Source organism: Tasmannia lanceolata, unplaced genomic scaffold (assembly GCF_043159265.1).
Source record: "Tasmannia lanceolata isolate RefF3 unplaced genomic scaffold, GAP_Taslan_0.1 ptg000004l, whole genome shotgun sequence".
Classification (NCBI taxonomy): Eukaryota; Viridiplantae; Streptophyta; class Magnoliopsida; order Canellales; family Winteraceae; genus Tasmannia; species Tasmannia lanceolata.
The window spans coordinates 6,310,279-6,334,411 of record NW_027518681.1 but is presented as its reverse complement, the minus strand read 5'-3'; the positions used below and the strand labels follow the sequence as shown (position 1 = coordinate 6,334,411).

The 24,133-nt window shown below is 41.6% G+C and overlaps 1 protein-coding gene across 2 annotated transcripts in view; it reads left to right on the top strand.

Annotated features, from left to right (window-relative positions):
• The window catches only part of TBL13 (TRICHOME BIREFRINGENCE-LIKE 13), a 46,911-nt gene extending 23,325 nt beyond the window's left edge, over positions 1–23,586 (top strand). The window contains exons 5-7 of one of the 2 annotated variants that reach the window (XM_077377823.1): positions 9,299–9,433; positions 22,074–22,230; positions 22,892–23,586. In XM_077377823.1, coding sequence (XP_077233938.1) covers positions 9,299–9,433; positions 22,074–22,230; positions 22,892–22,941 — 342 coding nt within the window. In that variant the 3' untranslated portion in view covers positions 22,942–23,586. Of the gene's footprint in view, positions 1–9,298; positions 9,434–22,073; positions 22,578–22,891 lie in introns of those variants that run through there. The other variant, XM_077377822.1, reaches the window with a different exon arrangement.
• The last annotated feature ends 547 nt before the right edge of the window (positions 23,587–24,133 follow it).

Genomic DNA, 24,133 nt, shown 5'->3' with positions numbered 1-24,133 from the left:
GTTAGCAACTTTATATGTGTATGAGTGTGACACTATTTCTAGTTTTTTAAGGGTTTCCATGTTAGATACATCGTATCCGTGTTGAAACTTGGTCGAAACTCCGCACACGAATATGTGTCCACAAATCATGAGCATATGTACTTTCTATTTTAGCTGCGTCACCGTTTCTAAATTTTGGGAGTTTGCCGTGTCCGACACCCCGTGTCCGTGTCGAGACGCGACACTCGTGTCCGTGTCCACAGATCATAGGTTTCGAATCTAGATAGCAATGTTAAAATGGTTGCTATCGGTGGTATATGGGACTTCATGAGCAAGATTTCGCAATCAATTTTGGACAGATCTTATAAAGACTAACAATCAGTGGCCAGGTCCATGGATTGTCAGCGGAGATTTTAACACCGTCAGATTCCCTCATGAAAAGAGTGGATTCGCCGTGGGGAGAACCACATAGAGCATGAGGAATTTATCGAAAGTAATCCAACATTGTGAGCTAGTTGACTTGCCATTGGAAGGGTCTAAATTTATGTGGTCGAATAATCAATCGAATCTCATTTTAAGCAGGTTGGATCATGTTCTGATTTCTAAAGATTGGGAGAATACCTTTCCACTTATTATACCGAGAGCATTGCCGCACCCGATCTCCAATCATTGCCAAATTCTATTATAAATGAGTGGGATGGAGAGCCAAGGCCATTTAAGTTTGGCCTGGCACTGTTAAATTCCTCGCTTTAATGAAAAGATAAAAGGAGTGGTGGAAGGAAATAAAAGTTGAAGGATGGAGAGGTTCATATTATGTAGCAGTTGAAAGCTACATAATAAGTTGAGGAAAGTAAAGATTAAGGATTGTAAGAAGACCTTTGCAGAGGAAAGTAAATTGAAAAAAATAAGTTGAGGCTTTGCAAAAGATTGAAGCCTTATACATAAACGAAGAAGAAAATCCTTGGTTGGAGGATGAAAAGTAAGAAAGAAGAACCGTAATGGTGGAAGATGAGGAAATTCTCAGAAAAGAGGAAATAATCTTGCGTAAAAAATCTAGGACATCATGGTCCGTTTTTCCATCGGATGGCGAACACAAGAAGGATTAATGCTATCAACCACCTGGTAGATGAGGATACAAAGGTTGTATTAAGAACTTAATTGTTCAATACATTTCAAGGAAATATTTGAAGGAATTTGGTAGATGAGGATACAAAAGTTGTATTAAGAACTTATTTGTTCAATATATTTCAAGGCAATATTTGAAGGAATTTGGCTGGAGATCCAAACTTAGGGATAGTCTTTAAACAGCTTTTGCAGGAGCAAAACTGTTGGCTGAGAGGGATTTTGGGGAAGAAGTCTGAGATACAATCTTTAGCGTGACAAAAGATAAAGCCCTTGGTCCCAATGGTTTCCCCATGGCGCTTTATTTGAGATATTGGGAGGTGATCACGGAGGATATAATGGCTTTCGTGCTAGAATTTCACAACAGATGCAAGATGGGAAAGGAAATCAATATGACGTTCATTACTCTCATTCCGAAGGACAAAAGGGCAGTTGAGCTATAGACTTTAGGCCATATGCATAAAATTTTGTCCAAAGTATTAGAGAAAGGATGAATGAAGTAATGGAAGGAATAATATCACAATTCGAAGGGGCATTCATAAATGGTAGGCAATTTCTGGACGAAATTCTCATTGCAAACAAAGTTATTGATACCAGTAAAAGAAGTTGTGAGAAAGGTGTCATCTGCAAAATCGATATGAAGAAAGCATATGATCGTGTGGATTGGGATTTTGTTCACTTTATACAGAAAAAATGAAGTTTGGTGAAAAATGGAGGAGACAGATAAAGGATTGTATCTCTACACTTGGATTTTCTTTCATAGTAGATGGGGCCGTGGCGGGTTGTTTTTTGGAGTTCGTGAGGTATAAGACAAGGTGATCCCTTATCTCCTTATCTCTTCATCTTGGTAGCTGAAGCTCCTAGTCTTCTAATATCTAAATCAGAAGAGAGATGCTTTATTAAATTGTCGAAGCTTAGTAGAAATGCTTGTCCTATTTCTCATTTCCAGTTCGTAGATGACACCCTTATCTTCCTCAATGAGGGTGTTGAAAAGGTTCCAAATGGCGTCAAGGTTAAAAATCAATTTCTCTAAGAGCCTACTAGTGGTTATAAATATGTAGAACGAAGAGGTGTTGGGACACACGGTGGCATTAGGGTGCAGAGAAGAGGATTTGCCCATCACTTATCTTGGGCTTCCTTTAGGGTAAGGAGTACCTCACGCATCCCTTGAGGACCTTGTGATGGAAAGAATGAAAGGGAAATTAGCTACTTGGAAAAAGAAATATTTATCTTTTGGGGGAGGGATCACTCTCATTAAGGTGACACTGGCTAACATTCAAGTTTACTTTATTTAGCTTTATAAAATCTTGGCAAAAGTGGCAATGCGAATTGAAAAGCTACAAAGAGACTTCCTATGGGAAGGAGGTGTGGCCACCAAGAAGCTCAAGCATCTTATGAATTGGAAGGTGTGCAGTTAAAGAGCCATGGAGGCATTAGCATTGGAAGACGAAAATTGAGAAATAAAGCATTGTTGGGTAAATTTTAATGGAGATATGGTGAGGAGAAGACGCTTTATGGCATAAAATCATTGGGGCTCATATGGATTGTGAGAGTAGGTACCCTTCTTTAGGCAAAGGTTCAGGGGCATGGAAGTCCATCTGTGTTACTATATCTTTGTCTGATCCATTAATTAGATTTTGAGTTTGGGAGAGGGGGGGGGGGGGGGAGACAAGATTTTGGGTAGATCTCTAGATAGGCGAGTCCTTGTTGTGCCAAGTATTTTCAAATCTATACCTGTTAGCGAATTATAGAGGGGCTATAGTGTGATTATATGGATAGGAGGGGGTGGGGGTTTGGATTGGGTCTATATGCTTAGGTGCAACGCTAGGAATAGTGAAATAGAAAGTCTCTCTTCCTTATTAGGTCTCCTTGACTGTTGGTATTGCTCACCTCATTGTCTCAACCTTAGGGTGTGGATCCTTGATACCCAATGTTCTTTTTCTAATCATTTATTTTTTCACAGATTTTTTAGGGAGGACAAGTCATCATCCCGCTTTTTAAGGCATTGGAAATCTGTGGCGCCTCCTTAAGTGTTGGCCTTTGCTTGGACGGTGGGAGCAAAGAAAAACAACACATGTGATCGGTTCAGAAAGAGGAAGTTACATTTTGCAACCTGGTGTACTCTATGCAAGGAGGAAGTCTTTGGACCAGCTTTTGGTATATTACTCGTTCTCTATAAGCCATGGTGGTCATCATTAAAGTTTTGGAGTCTTTTCGGTGTTCCAAATATCAATCAAGAGTATCACCTTAATTGGGGTGGTGGACCCTCTCGCAAAGCGTGACAAGTTCCTTGGGGATTGGTTCCATATGCATTGATTTGGCATATATGGAAAGAAAGGAACAATCACATATATGAGGAGAGAAAATGATGTTTGGAACGAAAATTATTAGACATCAAAATCTACCTCATTCTATGGGGAAGGAATGACAACTTTTTCCAGCTAAAGCATGCGTGACATTCTTAGGAATTGGGGAACTATCATTAAAGATAAAGGAATAGAGATTAAAGCTATGCCAAGGTGGCGAGCCAATAAGAGGGGTCAAGTTTAATTTTGTTGGAAGCTCAAAAGATGGGTAATCCTGGGTGGTAGGCATTGGTGCTTATTTCGAGAATCATATTGCCGAGGCAGAAAAGGTGGTATGCTGAAGCTATGAATGAACCATTAATCATTGAGGGCTAAGTTGTAAAATTTGTTTCGTTCGCCGTTTCGTTCGGGTGACCGGAACGGAACGTTTCGGCCATTTCAGTCATTTCGTTCCGCTACGAGGAGGGGATTTTTTTAATAGTTAAAAATATGAAAAAATTCAAAAAAATTAGAAATTGTTAGAAAAATATAAGAAACAATTAAATGAACCAAATATGTAAAAGAGCCAATATTTACTTAAAGGAAAATCACTATGAGCTGAAATGCCTATGTTGACTTGTGTTTAGACCAGTGCGTGAAAAGATGAAAAATTTTTAGAGATCAAATTATGAGATTTTTCTATCGGACTTTTGTGATTTAATAATGTTTGGACATGATAGAATTTATGAATTTTTAAAATTGGAAAAATACCCCATCGTTTAGAAGTAAAGATTTTGACTCGGCTTGATTTTTTTGAATTTTTTACTAGAACTTGATAGTTGACTTTTTATCTTTTTAGAATTGAGTCTTGAAACTATTTTTAATGAATCCAAATTTCCCTTATTTACATGTAAATTTTAAGTAAATGGACATTTACTTAAATGACTTTACATTTAAATACTAAGAAGATGAAAGAAGAAGAGAAGAGAAGAGAACCAAGAAGAGACAAGCAGAGTAGAAAAAAAAAACTACATTTATCAAATTTCGGACGAAATGGGTGAGTTGTCCGAAATTTCGGATTTCGGATGATTTTCGTCCGAAATGGACGAAATTGACCGAAATCCGGAATGGAATGGAATGTATGGTCATTTCATTTGGTAACAAAAAAATTCGCCCATTTTAGGCGAAACGAAACGAATTGAATTTTATAATTTATGTTGAGGATGATTCTTCAAATGTCATTGCGTGGGCATCAAGCAATGCAATCGGTCTGCGGAAATTAGCAGACATTACTGTTGAAATCAGAGTTCTATGTAAAATAGATCCAGATTTTCGGCATATGCGGGGGCAGCAAACGAAGAAGCATACAAGCTTGCCAAAAAAGGTGCGGAGAAGGAAGTTATGTTGGTGCTCAACACAAATCGTCTGGACGATTTGAGGATGGAGTTGTAGGGGTGGGGGGATGGGTTGGGGGTGTTTTCTACTGTTTATGACCTTTGGGATATCTTCCCGCATTTGTTTGTGGCCGCAAAACCAAAAAAGGATTTGGTAAAGGATTGCTTCAGTTGCAGGGACATCAGGGTGGTGTAGTCTCAGATTTAGAAGGGATTTTTTCGACAGAGAATTGGAATTAGTGGGTAGGCTATTGGCAACTCTGGAAAGGTTCTACGGCAAACGTTCTTGCTCGGATAAAAGAATTTGGATCAGGAACTCTGGAGGTAACTTCACAGTTAAAACTTTCTATCTTCACTTAGTACCATGCTCTGCTTTCTCCAAAGTTGCTAGAGTTTGGAGCATCCAAGCTCCACGACGAGTTTGTGCTTTTGGATGGACGGCGGCTTTAGAATGGATACAAACAGTGGATTTCTTATTGGAATTGAATATGTTGATAATACATCATTGCGCTCTATGTATAGAGGCAGGGGAAATGGGGGATCACCTTTTGACAAGGTTTTAAATCTCAGTTTCGGTACGAAATTTCGGACGAAATCTTATAAAATTTTCACTGAAATTTTGGTGAAATTTTGTACTTCACTGAAACGTTTCACCTAAACGAAACGTTTCGGCCAAAATTTCCGAAACGTTTCGGCGAAGTTTGGTACTTTTTCTACCCAATGTGAATTTCATTTCGTTTTCCACCGAAACCGAAATATTTCGTTTTCCACCGAAACCGAAATATTTCGTTTCGGCCGAAATTTAAAACCATGCACCTAAACGAAACGTTTCGGTCAAAATTTCCGAAACGTTTCGGCGAAGTTTGGTACTTTTTCTACCCAATGTGAATTTCATTTCGTTTTCCACCGAAACCGAAATATTTCGTTTCGGCCGAAATTTAAAACCATGCCTTTTGATGCATTGCAAGGTGGCAAGAGAGGTGTGGGGTCGTCTAATAGCAAGATTTGCAATAGCTTGGGTATTCCCGGCCAAGTAATACCCAACCTAGTGGAGCTCTTGGAAAGTTGGGCTATGGTGCCTTGGAAGCAAAAAGGAAAAAATCTTATGGTATGTATCCTTTCTCGCAACAATATGGGTCCTATGAAAGGAAAGAAATACACTGGTGTTCAAAGGCTACTCGAGAAGGTCGCCATTCCTATCCAACAAAGTCATAACACTCACAATTTCATGGATAAAGACGCTACCAACCTTCTCCTTCGTCTCAGCATATGATCCGTGGTATGGATGGAGAGTTATATGCAACAAGGCAAGGGAAGCACAAAGAGCTCCCCAAGAATGAATCCCCCCACCCAAGGGAAGCTCAAACTCAATTTTCACGGATCAAGTATGGGAAACATAGGTCCATCCGGGATCGGGGGAGTCTTAAGAGATGACCAAGGTTCGATAATATGGGCATTCTCTGGTCCTATAGGGGTTACAGATGCAAATGAGGCGGAAGTAAGGGCGGAGCACCAAGGTCTAAGACTTCTACAAAACTCAGAAATGGACAAGGTGGAAATAGAGGGTGATTCATTGAGGTCGAGGGTTCAATCCCAACTTTCCTACCAAAAAAAATATTTGATTTTGGGACGATCCTAGCTAACGAAGAAGAAGAAGAAGAATCTGAGGCATACCAGAGGCGGAAAAAAAATCGATACCACCTTTTTTAAGATTATAAGTGGGTAACAAATCCTTCCTAGTTCAAGTAAAATGCATGCCATAGGCGGAAAATGAAGAAACATCCTCTCAATCAACTGGCCAACGCGGAAACAATATCACCGGCCTTCTTCCCTGGCACTGGAGGAAGGCGTAGTTCAGGGGGGGAGGGGAATCCGTCAGGTTGAGGCAAGAACCGTTGGGTCGAAATTCAAATTTCCACCTAACCACTTGGTAGCTGAGACCTCACTAGCTGGATCCCTTAGGCCAAGGATAGAGACTACCAAGGAGGTAGCATTAAATGCCTTATCCTCTATAGATACTGGTTAGAAGTACCCAAACCGTGGTGGTCTCAATCGGTCCCTGGCAAAACGCCAGTCTCCTAAAAATACTGCCTCCAATCATAAGGGAGGTAAGGATCTTATGCTAGGAATAGCCTCAAAAAGGCGAAGTTTGGTTTTAAAAAGATCTCGCACAGTCGAGACCCCAGAAATTCTGTGAAAAGACATCTCACCTGGAAAGGTGAAAATGAACGAAAATTACATAGCTTCCTTGAAAATTAAGTTTCCTCTTTAAGACGTCTCGATAAAACCAAAATCCCGTACCCTCCCCGAGAAGGTTGGAAAGTTGGGTACTAGTTTCACAAAAAATCGGTGGGGGAGAAGTGCGTCAAACAAAAAAAACCAAAAAAGGAAACACTTTGTTTCTAATATAATTAATATGATAAATGACTATGAGAAGTTAGGTGTCTCATGGCACTCAGATGAGGAAGGAGTGAGTATTATAGAGGAAGGGAGCATAAAAAAAGAAGTCGGGGACAAAAGTATGGAAGACCTCACGATGGGTCCCCATCGAGAAGTGAAATTGCAAAAAAATTCAAGAAATTCCAGCTCTCAAAACTTAGGCAGGATGTAGTGGCCTTTGAAGACGGGCCTTCAGAACTGCCGGTTTTGGCGAATGAAGGCAGTGTCCTCCCGCTCAATCAACAACATGAAAAGCACGGATTGGCTGGAGGCTAATCAGGCAAGAGAAAGGGGAAAGGAGAAGGAGATAATTCCCCCGGATGAAGGATCCGAGACGGCGAGAGACTCAATGGAAGTGGAGCTCAGAGGGAAAATTAAATTTTGTATGGAGAGGGGGGGAGCACATATCAGTAGGAGGGTCAGAATCTTTTGGGGATGAGACTTCTGAAGAGGAAAGAGGAATTTCATCTGATTCGGAGGAAAGGGTATCCTTTGAGGATTTCGAAAAATGATTAAATTAGGAGATCATTTGGGAAATAGGATATCGGAAAAATATAGATGAAACAAAGAAAATGTTCCTAGATATAGAAAAAAGGGATTCCAGGCTAAAAAAAGGAAAAACACCGGGTAGAGGTAGAAGGGACTTGGTGCTCTCAAAAGTTAGAGACCCTCTTCTTTTTTACGGATCCTTAGACTGTCGATAATGGTTCGGGACTTCCACGTAGGATAAACAGTAGAGTAAATTGGCCTTTCTGTTTGACGATCTTGGGTCGATAATGGTTCGGGACTCCCACGTAGGATAAACAGTAGAGTAAATTGGCCTTTCTGTTTGACGATCTTTGGGTGCGCTTAGAAGAAGATAATCTATGGCAATAGGAATTGCAGATTCTGCGACCATCCAATATGAAGGACTGGGCTTCCATGGGAAGCTTCTGCGCTCGCTGGTTAATTTTGTTCAGTGTTTTGGAAAACTTTAAAGGAAAACGTAAAGATGTTTGTTTAAATCCAGAAGGAATGGATCTTCTTCTCACCTAGGAAAATGCTCCTGGGTAGTTCATACTATATACATCCAGTGGGACTACTGGTCCCCATTGTATTTTTGTTAGTATGAATATATTTGTCAATCTTCTAAAAGAAAAAAAAAAAATTAAATGTCCTCAGGTAGCATAAGGGAATTCACCCAATATCTTGGAGATTTGTTGCTCTCTTTGATGAACTCCACGATTGGGTGGGCGACATACCCTTGTCCGTTCATCATGTATTGCGCTCCGCAAATGGTGTGGCAGATAGCTTGGCTAGAGAGGGGATATCCAGATCTTCTATTCAAATGTTTGATTTTCTTCCACCTTAATGGGGGATGGTGCTTGGTTGAGCCACTCTGTTGTATTGTACTCTATTTTAGACTGTCTCGGTCTATCTTTATTAATAAAATTTTTGTACCATTCACAAAAAAAAGACCTTTGGGATATCTCGCCCTATATATAGAAGAATTAGGTTACTAATAAATTCAGTTACTTTTAAACCGAAACGTTTATAGTCTCTCTCTCTCAATGAAGCGGAGGCTTTGGGCATAATATTTATCTAAAACTTGTTTGCTTAGTTCCATTAAAATTTGCTGAAAAGTGATATTGTCAAGAACAAATTCAATGGAGAATGGATGAGAGATGTTTTATTTTTAGGGCCATCAGTTCCTCATCAATCTGTTGAATAGCCTTGCACATCATACATGAAGGAAATATTTCCCAAGGACATTGTTGCAAATAAGTGAGTAAATTAGTTTGAATCAAAAGTGTGGGACCAATGAGCTTTTTGAAATTTGTACGTTGCTTTTAATGATGGTTTCATAACCCTGTCTTGTAGATATATGCAGATATTCTGTTACCTTTATATGTGTTCCTCTGCTGATTCCTTCAAATTTTTATCTAAAGTCCTCATAGGCCTGGTATAATTTATGGCATGTGTTTTGATCATTGAACTGATGCCGAGTCTTCTCGTCTTTTAAGTAGTATTTTCTAGGTTCTTACCATTATATGCTGCAAGGATAATGTATTGGCTTTCTAAATGTATACTTGGTAGCAGATATGGTTTGTGGAGAGAAGAATGGGACCTACTGCACTAAAATTCTTCAGTACACAATCCCCAAGACATTTTGAAGGAGGTGATTGGAACCAAGGTGGTTCATGTCAACGTGTACAACCTTTGATGCCAGAGCAGGTAACTCATTCTACCTTTTGTCTAGTAGGTAAATCTCATTCTATTAATTTTCAACTCATGGTGTGGGGTTCATTGAAATCCACCTGTTCCGACTTGGTTAATCTTGTGGTGGCATCTCCACATCTGTGCTTCTCTTTATTTTTCTTTTCCTCTACTCCAAGGTTACTATAATTATCGTTATTATTATTTTTTTGAATATTAATTATCGTTATTATTTTTAATAAGTAAACTTGTTATTTGTATGTGTATTTTTATTATTGTTTTGGGTAGGTGGAGTTATTATATTTGTTATTGTTTCTTGATAACACATCCTTCTTTAACAGATGACTAAAATATGGTTTAGCAAAAGGAAACTTATAGGGTGCACAATCAATCAACCGACTGAAAAAAGGGTACTTCCTAGATTGGCAACTGAAACCAATAATGATATCCATTCTAGACTCTCTCTACCTAGACTCCAAAGCAGAGTTTCAAAATGTAGATGCGGGCTCGCCAAAGCAAATCCTAGTTGACTTGGTGTGGCACAATCGAGTACTTGGTTGATACAATTATAACTCGGGGTGGTCAAATGAGATTTAAATATTTAATTGACTTTGTAGGGCAAAATGCGAACTTGGGCAAGAAAGCGGAGAAGGTAAAACCGTAAAAGGGAGTTGACTTGGGTGAGTCGACGACGGCATGGGGGAGTTTTGAAACTGTCCTTTAAAATGCTCTCTTCCACATTCACTTTTCTATGGATTTGGTTAAAAAAAACCCATATTTCCCCAAATCATTACAAATCTCATGAATTGTATGCCAACCAATAGAGAAACTCGAGCCATCCAACCACAATAGTTGAATCCCTCTCAATCTGTAAAGGACTCATAAACTGTCCATACAAAGCCTTAGACACTTTAAAGAAGTGTTTAAGTTCTTGTCTCCTTTTTTGGTGGAGCACATCTGCCAATGAGTAAGATCATTAAGGATGCTTTGATTTTTTTTCAAAAGCTCTTGTAATCTCATGTTCATATAGTGGGCAGATGGCGGTCGGGGGGGGGGGAGATATCAAGGCAAAATCGAGTAGGTGGCCTGGGGACTAGGTTTGCTCATCCTGTGATTACCGCAACTTCAAATGGCGGAATCGGTGCCGACGGTGTCATCAGGAGAAAAGAAAACTACTCTCCCAATCGTTTCGACTCCCGTCAGCTATCAACCAGAAATATCACCGGTGGGTGGGGGAGTCTGAAGGGGGAAAATAAGAAAAAAACGGGTTGGTGGCCTGGGGATTGGGTTTGCTTATCCTGTGATTACCATAACTTCAAATGGCGGAGTCGGTGCCGATTGTGTCATCAGAACAAAAAGAAAATTGCTTCCTCAATCGTTTTGACTCCCATCAGCTATCAATCAGAAATATCATCGTCTAGTGCCGGTAGTGAGCGCGGTCGGTGGTCTAACTCAGGGGTGATCTCTACATCTGTTGAGGAAGGGTTGCCGTCATTATCTATTTCGAGTAAGGAAGTGGAAGTGTGAATTGATACCCTAAAAGCTTGTCTGGTTGGTAGGAAAAAAGATAAAAACGGGACTTTAGATGATCTTTGGCTTTGGGCTAAAAGATTTTTGAATGTTCCTTCCCTTACATGCCCCTGTGCCCTAGCAAAGAATGAAGTTCTTTTTATGTTTGAATCAGTGGATCTGGCTACCAAGATTCTGGCCAAGGGAGTTGAGGCCTGGGGAAATCAACTGCTCTCCCTTTCTGCCTGGAATCGGGACTTTGTTCAGGGTGCGGAAGAAATTTTGGTTAATTTTTACGGCATCCCGCTACATGCATGGGCCACTTCAACGGTTGAAGCCTTAGGAAACATTTTTGGTTTGGTCCTGGAAGTGAAGAGGGAAGGTCGGCTAAAACCCTCGCTCCTAGATGGAAGCTTTCCTGTCCCTTTTTTTTGTTTTAGAAAATTGACAATTTCATTGATACTATGGAAATTACATTGGGGACCAGGGGTCCCTACTTACATTACATAGAATCAATTAAGGGTGGCCAGGAGCATACTCCTAGGCCCGTAAAAACCAAAAGAAGTGATCTTTTGGATCAACCGCTACGGTTAGGTCTACACTTTCCTGCGGTGCCTTCATTCCAAATAACTTCTTCACTTCCCTTTTGAATTCTTCATCTACTACGCAGCCGGAAGTACCTTCATCATTCCCCCTTCCTTTCCTTTACCATGCCCAATGATCTCTACCATATTTGTGGGCCCGCTCCAGTCAAGATTGTGACCTACCACCTCACACAGACTTCTCCACCACATTTTAGCTGGCGAATTCAATTTTCAAAAATCCCACTCAAAGGCCTGGAGCCATGGTTGCCAAGGCGGGAATCGAAAGTGGGATTCGATTCGGGATTCGAAAGCGGGAATCGAAGGCTCCTGGGATGGTTGGAAGCGGGAATCGTGGGTTTGCCAGAGAGTCGACGAGGATTCGTCAGGGAATCGCCGGGAGTCGCTGGGGAGTTGGGATTCTCTGGGGATTCGCAGGGAATCGCCTGGGAATCGGGGTTCCGACAGAATCGATTCGGGATTCCCCAGAATTGGGGAATCAAATCACGATTCCGATTCGCGATTCTGGGAATCGCAAATCCCCACCCTCAGGTACGAATCCTGCTTCCCTGCCTGGAGCTATTGTGCGCCCCCTAACCGTACACCGTACACGGCAACCAACAACCCATCACCATCATCCGATTTTCGGCGCCTCCATCTCGCACAACCACCAAACTCTGGCGGCCTCCACGTCGCACCACCACCAAAACTCCAGTGGATCCCCATTAATTATTCCTTCCACCATCCTCTCCATTCCTACATCAACTAACCTAAAACTCAAAACCAAAATCCTACAATCTCCATTACCGCTAGCCCCTAACCCAACATTAGGCCATCTCCCACGGTCCTAACTCCGGTCTCAGCAGTAGCTCCAATCTCGCACCTCGATCGACTACCGTACATCACCCCCGGATTCCCAAAACCATTTACCGGCATTCCATAGCTCCATTTCCGGCATCACATGTGCCTTCCGCGTTTCTCTAGGGAGAAGAGGATTTGGAATACCTGGCAATCTCAATGCTGCCGTCCGCAGCCTCCATCATTCTCTTCCTCCACCACCATCACCACCACATCTAACCTCCTCCTTTTTTTCCTTGAATACGGCCACCCTTTTTCATAATCCTGCCACGTCCACCACTTCCAACGACTCACCAACCCATTATCTCCATCCACCCTACCCATCTCCTTTCCCATTAAATCTAGCCCTTGCGGACCCAGATCCGGCCCATTCCGCACCTCCAGCCACCATTGCTGCGTCACCTGCGAGGTCTGCCCAAACCTTGGCATTATCAGGCCATCAACACCTCCCTTGCCCATCGAGAGAGAGAGGGAGAGATCAGAGAGTATGAGAGATAGATCTGAGAGAAAGAGAGGCCAGAGAGGGAGAAAGAGGAGGGGATCAGAAAAAGCAGACAGGGAGATCAGGGAGAGATCATGAGAATAGAACAGGGGAAAGAGGGGGAGAGAGAGATCAGGAAGGGAGAGGGGAGAGATAGGGATCGATCAAAACGAGAGAAAGAGGGATCAACAAGAAAGGGGAGAGAGAGAGAGAGAGAGAGAGAGAGAGAGAGAGAGATTCCATCGCCTCCCTCCCTAGGAGGGAGCAGCAATATCGCCCCAAAATCCCCCCAAAGTCGCAGAGTCCACACTTTTCCTGTCCTTTTGCTAAGCTTTGGATATTAGGTGATTGTTATACCATAGGAATCGAAGCTCATAAACCCCAAGCTATAGATAATATCGGATCTCAATCATGCTTGGATGACTCCTTCCGAAATACAAACCTAAATCCGATGTGTCTGTTGATTTCGCCGGCTCTGGTTCAAATGGATTCTCCTGTGGGTTGAAACCTCGATCGTGTTAGACCGTCGGCGACCACTGTTGAGAGTCAATTGTTGATTGTCTCGGGGATCCAGCGCAGGAAGACCGTTGATCTTTTGGGGCTCACTTATTTGAATTCAAAATTCAAACCTTACCAACCACTAGTAAAAAAAGGAAAAGAGAAGGGTGTACTTCCCAAGAACCCCCCGGCTTCGCTTCCTCTAGTGACTGATGGAAATGCCTTGGGATCCGTAGTCAATCGGTGTGGACAAATCTGTCCTTTACCCGATTGGCCTGGTGCTAAAAGGAATGACTTGTGTACTTCCAAAGGAGTTTTTGGTCACGTGGGTTCCTGTCTCGAGCAAAGATCTAAGCGTGATAGATCAGCTAGACCTAAGAAGCCGGCTGGAAGACATCCAAAATCAAGAAAGATCTTGGGAATCATAAAAAAATGGGGTATCTGGATCGCACACTACTAGATCGAACTTCAAGGTTCGAAATTCTAATTCCTGTTCTTTATGGAGGTGGAGAGCTGAATTGGATCTTTCAGGGGACCATTTTGCGAGGTATTCCAATGGAAAAACATCCAAAAGCAAAACCGGAAAACACCACAAAGCCACCTTCAGAAAGTTTTCCGAAGGATAAAATGGTTGAGCGGGTCTCAAATAATCACGATTTTCCCCAATCTCTTTCCAGAGCATGCGTTGCCCTCTGGTGATTAGATAGAAAAGTCATTGGGGTTTCTCTAGCTTCTGTCTCTAATGAAGCTGGATGGTTTGGAGGGATTGGGGGAATAAACGGTAAAGAATTAAAAGTAAAGGAATGACGGATACTTGGTGGGCACACCAACCATAGGAGAGGGGAGACGGGTGCAAAGGCGTCTTTGAATGAAGTAGAAGTATGCTCCATACGATATTGGATTGAAAAGCACTTAAAGCAAGGCTTTCTCTCTACATCAATGAAAATGGCGATGTGGAGTCGGCGCTCTCCTCGACAATGACACTAATCATCTTCAGATATATTAAATTACTATAGGTATCATTGGAAGTCGGTGTGGATGATTAGAGATCTGTCAGGAACAATATCCGGTCCCATAAATGTTTTGCTATCTAAGTGTAGAAATTCTTGTCTTACTATCTATGTGTCAATGGAAGTCGAAGAGGGGTTTTGGATTCCGATCAGAAACGATTGATTGTATTCGGCTCCATAAATGCTCAACTATTGAAAGAATGGAAATCTTATTTCAAACGCTATTGTGGGAGGAGTGGGGGTTAGTCATTGGTCATAATAGGCGGTGGCCCTTTTAAAAAGGTGTCTTTGGGATCTTTCAGGAGATTTGAAAGTCGGTAGCTCTCGACCTTTTGCTTTCTTCCTGAAAAGCCAAAAAATGGAACATCACGATAACTCCTCCATCCCTTCCTCTTCCTTGAGCGATCCGGCCATTGACCGAAAAAGAAAGCGGTCAATGGACCTCATGGAGATGGAGGAGGCTCTTTGTAAGATGAAGGCCATGGCTTACAATGAAGAAATGGCTTCTAGGTTTTCGCCGACCCCTAGGGTTATTAAGGACTTCCTCAAGAGGCAATATAAGCTCTTTAAGGAGGAGGCAAACCGGAGAGTGGAAGTTTTTTTCAGTTTAATTGGACCTATAACGTCAAGGAAACTTATACGCCTATGTATAAACACCCATTCTTCAACAAATTATTGGCTAATGAGAGGAATCTAAGGTATATCTCCAATGGGAAGCAGACAAGGCGGTGGGGATAAAAAAGTTGGAGGACATGATCGCTGGAAAAAAAGGCCTCTGAAGGTATGGATTCGAAGCCTGAGGATCCCTCTGTCCTCCTGTCGGATGAGAAAGTCTTTGATTTTCAGATTGAGCATCTCTTGAGGGAACTGGGTAAATGCACGTCTTGAAGGGGAGTCTGTTTTCAAGATCTTCAATGGAAGATCGCAAAGCTTTTATCAGGGGTATCTAAAAGTTTTGAAAAAATGAAGACGAACAGCCTTCTAGGAAGGTGGCAGGAATTGGAAGCTTTGGTTTGGATGTGGATGTATAGGGGAATGACAAGGGGAATAGTTTTCTGGTTTTTTCTGCTTTATGGTCCGGGAGTTATCTCCCGAGCCCCCATACGTTGTAATACGTAGGGGACTTCTAGTTCCTATCTCATGTAGTTTTCGTATGATTTCTAATATATCTCTGTCATCTTTCAAAAAAAAAGTTCTAGTCTCTTTAAAATCTTCTTCTCTTAATTTACCTAAAAAATCCAATCTAACCACTTAAGATCTCTTATCAAATTCCAACTCATGCTGGACTGGATTTCCAAGAGAGTACTCATCAGTGATTTAATGTGGAAAATATACTCGGTCCATTACCCTATTATCTTAAGGTACTCGGTACATTACCCTATTATCTTAGGGTCTTTTCAGTTGCGCACAGGAAACGGAGAGGAAAAGGAAATGACGTGGAAGAAGGAAATGGAAAGGAAAAGAAACTGCTAAGAAAGCAGTAGAAGTGCGCATTCAGTTGCCAGGAAACAGAAAAGAAACAGTAAAGAAACAGCAGGAATGTGCATTCAGTTGCCAGGAAACGGAAAAGAAACAGCACATAATATGTTCTTTACCACATATAAAGCAAGTTACGCCCCCTAAGCCCTATCAAATAACTACCAACATCCAAAATAAATAAACACTCTAAACAACATAAGCCATCCAACCATCAACACATTAAAAAAAAAAAAAATCCATCCACAAACCATCCCTCCACAATCCCACCATTAACAAGAACCATCCAGCTATCAACACATTAAAAAAAAAACATCCATCCACAAACCATCCCTCCACAATCCCTCCATTAGCAAGAACCATCCAACCATCAACACATTAAAAAAAAAATCCCTCCACAATCCCTCCATTGACAAGAACCATCCAACCATCAACGCATTATAAAAGAAAACATCCATCCACAAACCATCCCTCCACAATTCCTCCATTAACAAGAACCATCCAACCATCAACACATTAAAAAAAAAACCTCCACAATCCCTCCATTAACAAGAACCACCCAACCATCAGCACATTAAAAAAAACCACATCCATCATTACAATACCAATATCAAAATCATATGCAAAACCCTAGTTTTAAATTCCATACCAATACACTATAAATCTGATTTTTCAATCGGATCCAACAAAACATGTCTTCTAATAATGATGTGGTAGTATCCAAGCCCCAGCAAAAAACAGAAAAACAGATGCGATAGTACCCAAGCCCCAGCAAAAAAAATTAGGAAAAACTCAGATCTACAAATATCCGAAAACCACAAGGATAACCCTAGCTTTAGGGTAAAAAAATTAGCAAAGGATAACCCAAAATCATGCCCAAAAGACAAAAACAAACAAAGATTCAAGCACCAAAAACATAGATTAGGGCATAAGAACAGAGATCTATGAAGATATATAGCCCAAAAATATAAAAAAAGAGGGGTAGAGGAGAAAGGGACGAGGAATACCTGTTTCTTGACGAGGAAGAGCGCGCGGGGAGTGGAGTTTCCGCCGGCGAGAGGTAGAAGATGGAGTTTCCGCCGGCGAGAGGTAGAAGATGGAGTTTCAGTTTTGGGTGCACAAGAGAAGTTTCTATTCTAGGGCTTCTGTTTTTAGTGCGCACGAAAAAATTGTGTTTTTTTTTTATTATATATATATATATATATATATATATATATATATATATATCACGACTTCGACGAAGATCAAGGAAACGGGCTCGAATCCGAGCTATTTACTCGGACTTTTTTTGGCGGAAATGGGGTGGACACGTGAGCAAACTCGGATTCCACGTAAGTATATTGCTTTCTTTGCGCTTTCTATCTTCGACCAACAAAACAACCGTTTTGCATCGTTTCCGCGGAAAATTTGCCTATTTTCCTTTTTGTTTCCGTATCCACAAAGCAACTGAACAGACCCTTAAGGTAAAGGTTCTCAGTGAGAAAATGCGAACTTTTTCACGAGCCATTTTCTTTAAGTTTTCATGTGAGATTTAGCTCATGAACATCATCAGCTTGAGTTCATGGATGAACTTCCTCCTACACATGCATGTGTGCTCGGGTAGTTTGTAGTTAGGGTTGCAACTCGGGTTGGGCGGGTCGGGTTTTTAAGAACCCTACCCTACCCAAGAAACAATCTCTGGTCGGGTTGGGTTTTGTTCTTGAAAACCCATAATTCATAAACCCGGCCCTACCCGAGATAGTTTCTTGGGTCGGGTCGGGTTGGGTTTTTTCACACTGCCGCATTGAGCTTCATGTAAGACTACCCTTTTTTTACACCCTTGTCCCAATTCACCCTAAACTTGATTTAAAAATGATTGTGGTTTGCCATTAAAAAAAAGGATTATGGGGAAGAATAGGAAGAATTTCATATTGTTCAGGAGTTTGTAAAATCTAATTAAAGTTTAAGCATCTATGGCTGTTTTCTGTATCTCCATTTTCTCATTTATATTCACTACTTACCGTGCTTGTGGTAAAGCATGCTTGGATTAAAGTAGGTGAATGATATGTGAATCCATAGTTGCATCATGTTTAATCTTGCGTGGATCAAGGATATGGTTATCATGACAGAACACCAAGGGCTGTCGTACCTCTGAGAAGTTGCAGGTTTTCTGTAATGTTATTGACTAGAGCTTAACTTTTCTCCTTCACATTACACAATCAGAGACCAAAAACCACAAAGGACATAGCAAAAACGCTGACTGTTGGAGGTAGATTTTGATAATCTAATGTTTAGGAATTTCGGAAAAATTTGAGGGGTGGGGGGATGACTATTAGGGACGTTTTCAGCAGCCATCGAACTCTTCCCCCAGTGGCCACCGTCTCGAGCTTTCTGGTGGACCCTCTTGCTCGTGCGGATTTAACCTTGATCATACTGTAGGTCACTTCCAAAATTTCCTTGAAGCAGAGTATCATGCTCTGGAAGTATTTGACTCTTTGGGGGTCCTTAATATTTGCTGCCGGAGGACTCTAAGTTTGTTCGGGCAAAGTGACAATCTAGTTAGGCCACAGTGGGCTCCTTTCAGATCCCATTCGGGGTCCTTGGGAAGTATTGAGGACAGGGACACTAGAGCAAGACGGTTGGAGTTCGGTGCAAGAAGAATCCCTGGCCAAAGAGCCACTGAAGCCAACCGTTGATTGGCCTCTAATGACAACGATTGGGTGTGCTTGAAATGTCAGTACAAAAATTTTGGAGCGCTTAACGTCTGCAGAAAATGCTCCGAGCCGAAGACTAAGGTGACCCCAGGCATGGTCTGGAGGCCTAAAGTCGGTCCCTCTCAGGCTGATTTACTTGCTGAACCCTTGGCCCTTGAGATACCGATTTCCCTGGTGGAGGAAAGAAAGAAGAGCTTGAAGAGCTGCCTCATTAGGAGTCTGAAATCTAGTTCTTGGCTGCTGGAGGACGTATGGGAGTGGGCTAAAAGATGCTGGGGCCTACCGGATTTGCAAAAGCCTTACTCCATTAACTCAGTGGACATTCTGTTTTGCTTTGAATCAGAATCCTAGGCGACTGTCATTCTCTGGCGAGGAGGTGAGGCTCTGGGAGGGTATCTCTCTTCCCTTAAGCCGTGGTTTCCGGCCATATAACACGGGTGCTAGAACCATTAGGCTCAGATTTTATGATATCCCTTGGGCAACATCTGGGCCAGGTGGTCTAGACTCAGCTATTTGGCAATCCTGATCACTGTATGACCTTTTCTTCAACCTTGGTTATATCTCCCCTATGGAAATCTATCCCCTCATCCACCAATTTAAGAGTGGACTCCAGCATTTACCCTGTTGGGTTAAGATGATCTCTGAGGATAATATTAAAAGTCTGGAGGTGTCGGTGATGGGGGAATCAAGCAGTAAGAATCTTTTTGTTGCTTGTGAGGGCCCTGAGCAGACTTTTGACGCCCACTCGCCGACGATGGCTGATCCTTCGAAGAGGGGGATATCCGCTAATCCCGAGGTTCGTGTAAGCGCTAGGGAGCCGTTGATGGGACCCGGTTTGAATTTTGAATCTTCCAACTCCTTACCTGGCCCTACCGCCACCAACCCACCTAGAAAGTCAGAAGACAGAAAAGCTGTCATGCTTGGGAAGTGGGGTTAGACTGGAGTTGAATCGACCCAGAAATCATTAATTGCGACAGCACGAGGTGAAAAAGGAAAAGCCTTCCGTAGAGATATTGCTGACGGTTGTGTATTGAATTCGGCTAAGGAGAAAAAGGCCCTAAAAATAAAAAAACAGATTTAATAACGAAAGTAAAGGGCCAAAGGAGAAGCGCGTACGTACAGGAAGAGGTAATATACGCCGTAGAAATTCGGAAGTACGGGTATTAGCTATTCGAGGTTGTGTCTCAGTCTTTACAAGAAAACTTAAAGGTATATTTAGGAAAGAGGACTGCAGGAGGAGGAGACTGGCTGTTGATTCCCAGAAACTCCTTCGAAACTTCGACAGTTCTACTCCAACAGACATGTCAGAGAAGGAAGCGGTCCAGGCCACCCATGACTTCTCGTTTGTAGGTGGAGATATCGAGTTATTAAAAGATCTTCGATACAATGAAAAGCTAGCTAGGAAGGAGTCACCCACCCCTTGTGAGGCTTCACTCAGCCCGCTAAAGAAGCGTTGGGCCCAGCTAAGGAAAGTTTCTACCAATAATACCAGCATCGTCCTTAATTCCTTTGAATCGACGAGTGATAAGGAGTTCCATCTACCTCTCCTTGAACTCCCCATGTTCAACAAAATTCTGGAAAAGGAAAGACACACCCGGCGACGCCTTTAGGAAGAGGAAAGGAAGAATGTTATTAGGGATTTGGAGAACAAGCGGGACAATCCGGATTTTGCGATGGTTGCTACTTCGGCCATTATAGGACAGGAAATAGATCAGCAAGACGGGGAACCCCAAGAGCCTAATGAAAACACTAAAGGTAAGGCAAAATGGGTTGATAATAGCTCAGAAGAATTAAGGAGTCCTGGATCGTTCTCTGAAGAGTTCGATGATTTGTTAACAGTAGGGGGATGTATTTGGTATTGAATACGAGGAAGACTTGGGGGCAACCAAAGACATGTTTCTTGCAATGGCGGCAAGAGATAAGATCGAGAAGGAGGCAAGAGAAAAAGAAGCCGATAAGAAGGTTGGGGAAGGGATTTAAGCAATTAGCCCGTATGCTCCACTGAGATTGGCTCAGAAATGATGGGAGGAGGAATCCTTGTTGATTAGTTGGTAGTTTAACGAGTCTTTTTTGAACCCGTATCAGAGGTCATTGGAACAATTTAGTACGAAAGGAATTTGCTAAGTTTGAAAGAGCCTTTCGCCATCTACGGCGTCTCTGTCAATCCTCTTTGAGGATTTGCTATGTTCTGATTAGGCCTGGTTCTGTAAGTATCCCTGAGGAAGAATCCGTCTGGACAAAATAATGAAGAACTTCATCACTATTAGCTTGGAGGCTTTAGCTGATTGAATTTCAGTTGTTTGTTTTGGGAAGCTCGGCGTTTTGGTGGCAGGTTTGTTGTTGTAAATCTTGTTGACACACACCCAAATCAGCTTTTGTTTAATCGAAGTGTTACACTCCTGTCTATATCCAGATAGAATCACTTGTCTGAATACTTTAGCCATGCGATTCACTATTGGAGGTTTCATGTTTGATCCAAAGTTCCAGAATTTCAGAGTGCAAGTTTGACCAGTACTTTGAGAGGTACATCAAGAATGACGGGAACTGAAAAGAAATTAGGTTGTTGAAAGGTAGTAAGGACTAGTTTTGCTTATTGTAAGTTTCTTACTTTTTACATCTTCGATTTGGTCTCGGGGATGCCCGTGCCCTTATCCTTTAATATGTAACTGTAAAGCATGATGGGACTCCCGGTCCCGATTGCTATCTTAATATCAATGAAACTTCGTCATTTGTCAAAAAAAAAGAGAAAAAGCTGACTGTTGCCCAGCTGGACTTCAATATCTCATTATTATATTCACATTAAGCTGCTTGACGCAACTAATAAAATATAAAAAGGCTAAAAGCACGGCCAAATAGGAAACTAAGTCGTGTTTTTGGGTTTTCCTCCTTTAAACCCGACCCTACCCGAGAATCAGTCGGGTTTTTGAATCTCAAACCCGACCCAGCCCAAGACTGACACTCTTTAAACCCGACCCACGGGTTTTTTGGGTCGGGTTGATGTGGGTTGGGTAAAACCCTGCCCAAGTTGCAACCCTAAACTTTATAGCACCTCAAGACCCAAAACCGCATTGTACCTCAACTAGTAATTATTTCCATTTCTCCTCTTGCAATGTTTGAATCTGGATCTTTTTATATTCTCTTAAACAAATTATACGATTTTTTTATCGGTTATACTAAAATTTACCATACTTTTAGTCATATGGTTTGTTCTGTCCGAGTTCTGTTTCCCACTCTCCCACCATTTTCATCATTGTTTAGCTTGATATGAAAGCAGTTCTATCATACCATCTATGACTTTCTTATCTGCTGATTAATTTTTATTATTTAGCTGCGTACTTCAACCTACAATGCTATCTATGACGAATGATGAAACCTTTAGGCACTGCCAACCTTATTGCACCTCGAATCATTTCTCCCTCCATAGCAGAAATATCCATTTTGACATCAGTTCAAAATCAAATATTATCTTTATTGATTACTCCTCCCAGATGTTATTTTTTTCCTTTTTTTTGTGATGTTAGAAAGTTTATTTTTTTTGGCTCCCAATTTCAGGTCGAACAACTCTTTTCTTTGGAGAGAAATGGGACGAACGTGGAGGCCCGCCTGGTGAACCAGCATCTATACAAGGCCCTCAAAGGGTCAAGTTTTCGGGTTCTCGACATCACACACATGAGTGAATTCAGAGCAGATGCCCACCCCTCATCGTCAGGTGGCAAAAAACATGATGATTGCATGCATTGGTGTTTGCCTGGAATTGCAGATTCTTGGAATGACTTGCTTGTAGCATATCTAAACAGCATTTAAAATTGAATCCATTGCCTTATCTGTTCATATATTCTTCATCCACAAATTTTCCTTTTTGCAAGTTCCTTGTGGATTTTTGGTAGATAATCCATGGTTAGGACACTGCTAAACCAGTTTCTTCCCATGAGACTTCAGCAGCCTTACTAGAGAGTTTTTTTTTTCTCCAAGGATGAATTGAGAGATCGATGAAATTGTAGAACAATTTGCTTCTGTTCTTCTTATTCACCTAATTTAGCTAAGTGTTCCTCTCTTTTTTCAAATTCCTTGTGGATTTTTGGTAGATAATCCATGGTTAGGACACTGCTAAACCAGTTTCTTCCCATGAGACTTCAGCAGCCTTACTAGAGAGTTTTCTTCTTCTCCAAAGATGAATTGAGAGATCGATGAAATTAGAGAACAATTTGCTCCTGTTCTTCTTATTCACCTAATTTAGCTGAGTGTTCTTCTCTCTTTTCAAACCATCAAAATTTATCCCTGTTATCCACCGCCTTCTCCGTCTCTGGTTCTCTCAGCCTGTATATTTGCTTCAGTGCTTTGACTTCTTTTTTGTATTGGGTTTTGAGCAGCGGAATCAGAGCAGGGAGTTGCAACTTGTAATAGGAAGCGGCAAGCATAACGTGGTAATGCGGCAGTGGCAAGTGGCTATGGGGATTGAGGCCTGTCATGATTGCTCATTGTTGATGTTGAGGGCCCGGATAACATTGTTCGAATCTCCATTGATCTCTAGGCTTGTAATGCCATTGTTAGGTACCATGTTGGACCCCACATGAAAGAGCCAGCCATTTGGCAAGATGATTTGTTGCACGGTGCAGGTAGATGATGAATCCAGCAACGAAGTGGCAATTTGAGTCGTGGATGATGTGACCGGTGCCAACATATTTTGAATTGATACATTAGATATAGATGGATCATCTCTGGTAAATTATCTCCCCACTGGTTGTAGGAAATGTAATACAGTGAGGGAAAGGTGACAAGAACCCCTATCGGGAAGTGAAATAGAACATGAAACTGTGAGCTCCCAAGAATTGAGAGGAAGTTGGATCTCTGAACCGGTATCTGCTGAAGAATGAGCCGGCAACTCATATCCTGTTGCAAATTGAAGTCCCATAAAAAGTTTAGTTTGTAAGTAGATGGGCCTGGTGCGTACCAGTAGATTGGGGTGGCCATTGAGCTGTGCTGTTGAAGTATAGTTTGTAAGTAGATGGAAGATTGTTTGTTTGTTACGATCCCAAATGGTTCAAGGACCTAACCTAACGAGTTCCATCAGTCTTGGGGCTTTTTGGTGTACTAGTAAAAACGCATGTGCATTGCATGTGCGTGAACAAAGGATTATCATCTGTAAACAATCAATTTATATTGTGGCCCATTAAATGGACGGTTTGGATCATCCTATGGTGTAGGCCGTAAAATATTCAGTACAATTTCATCTTTTTTGATAGGTAAGTTGGGATTTTGCAGGGACCCCTACCGGCTTATTAAAAAATACTTCACTACATGTGACAAAGCCTGCAAACCAAGAACATATTTCTTATAGTCCCTATTAAAAAAAAAACAGTACTGTATAACTTACACCATAGGCTGATCCAAACCGTCCAATTGATGGGCCACATCGTAAATAGGGTGTTCCCAAAAAACACATTTGCATGCGATGATACTAGCCCTGCAGTCTATAGAGGAACGGCATATTTAGGAAACATTTATTGGTTGGAGGGTTGTAATTATCCTATGGAAATGAATTTTGGCACACAACCTACTTACATTGTGGGCCATGAAATGGACGGTTTGGATCATCCTACGATGTAAGCCAT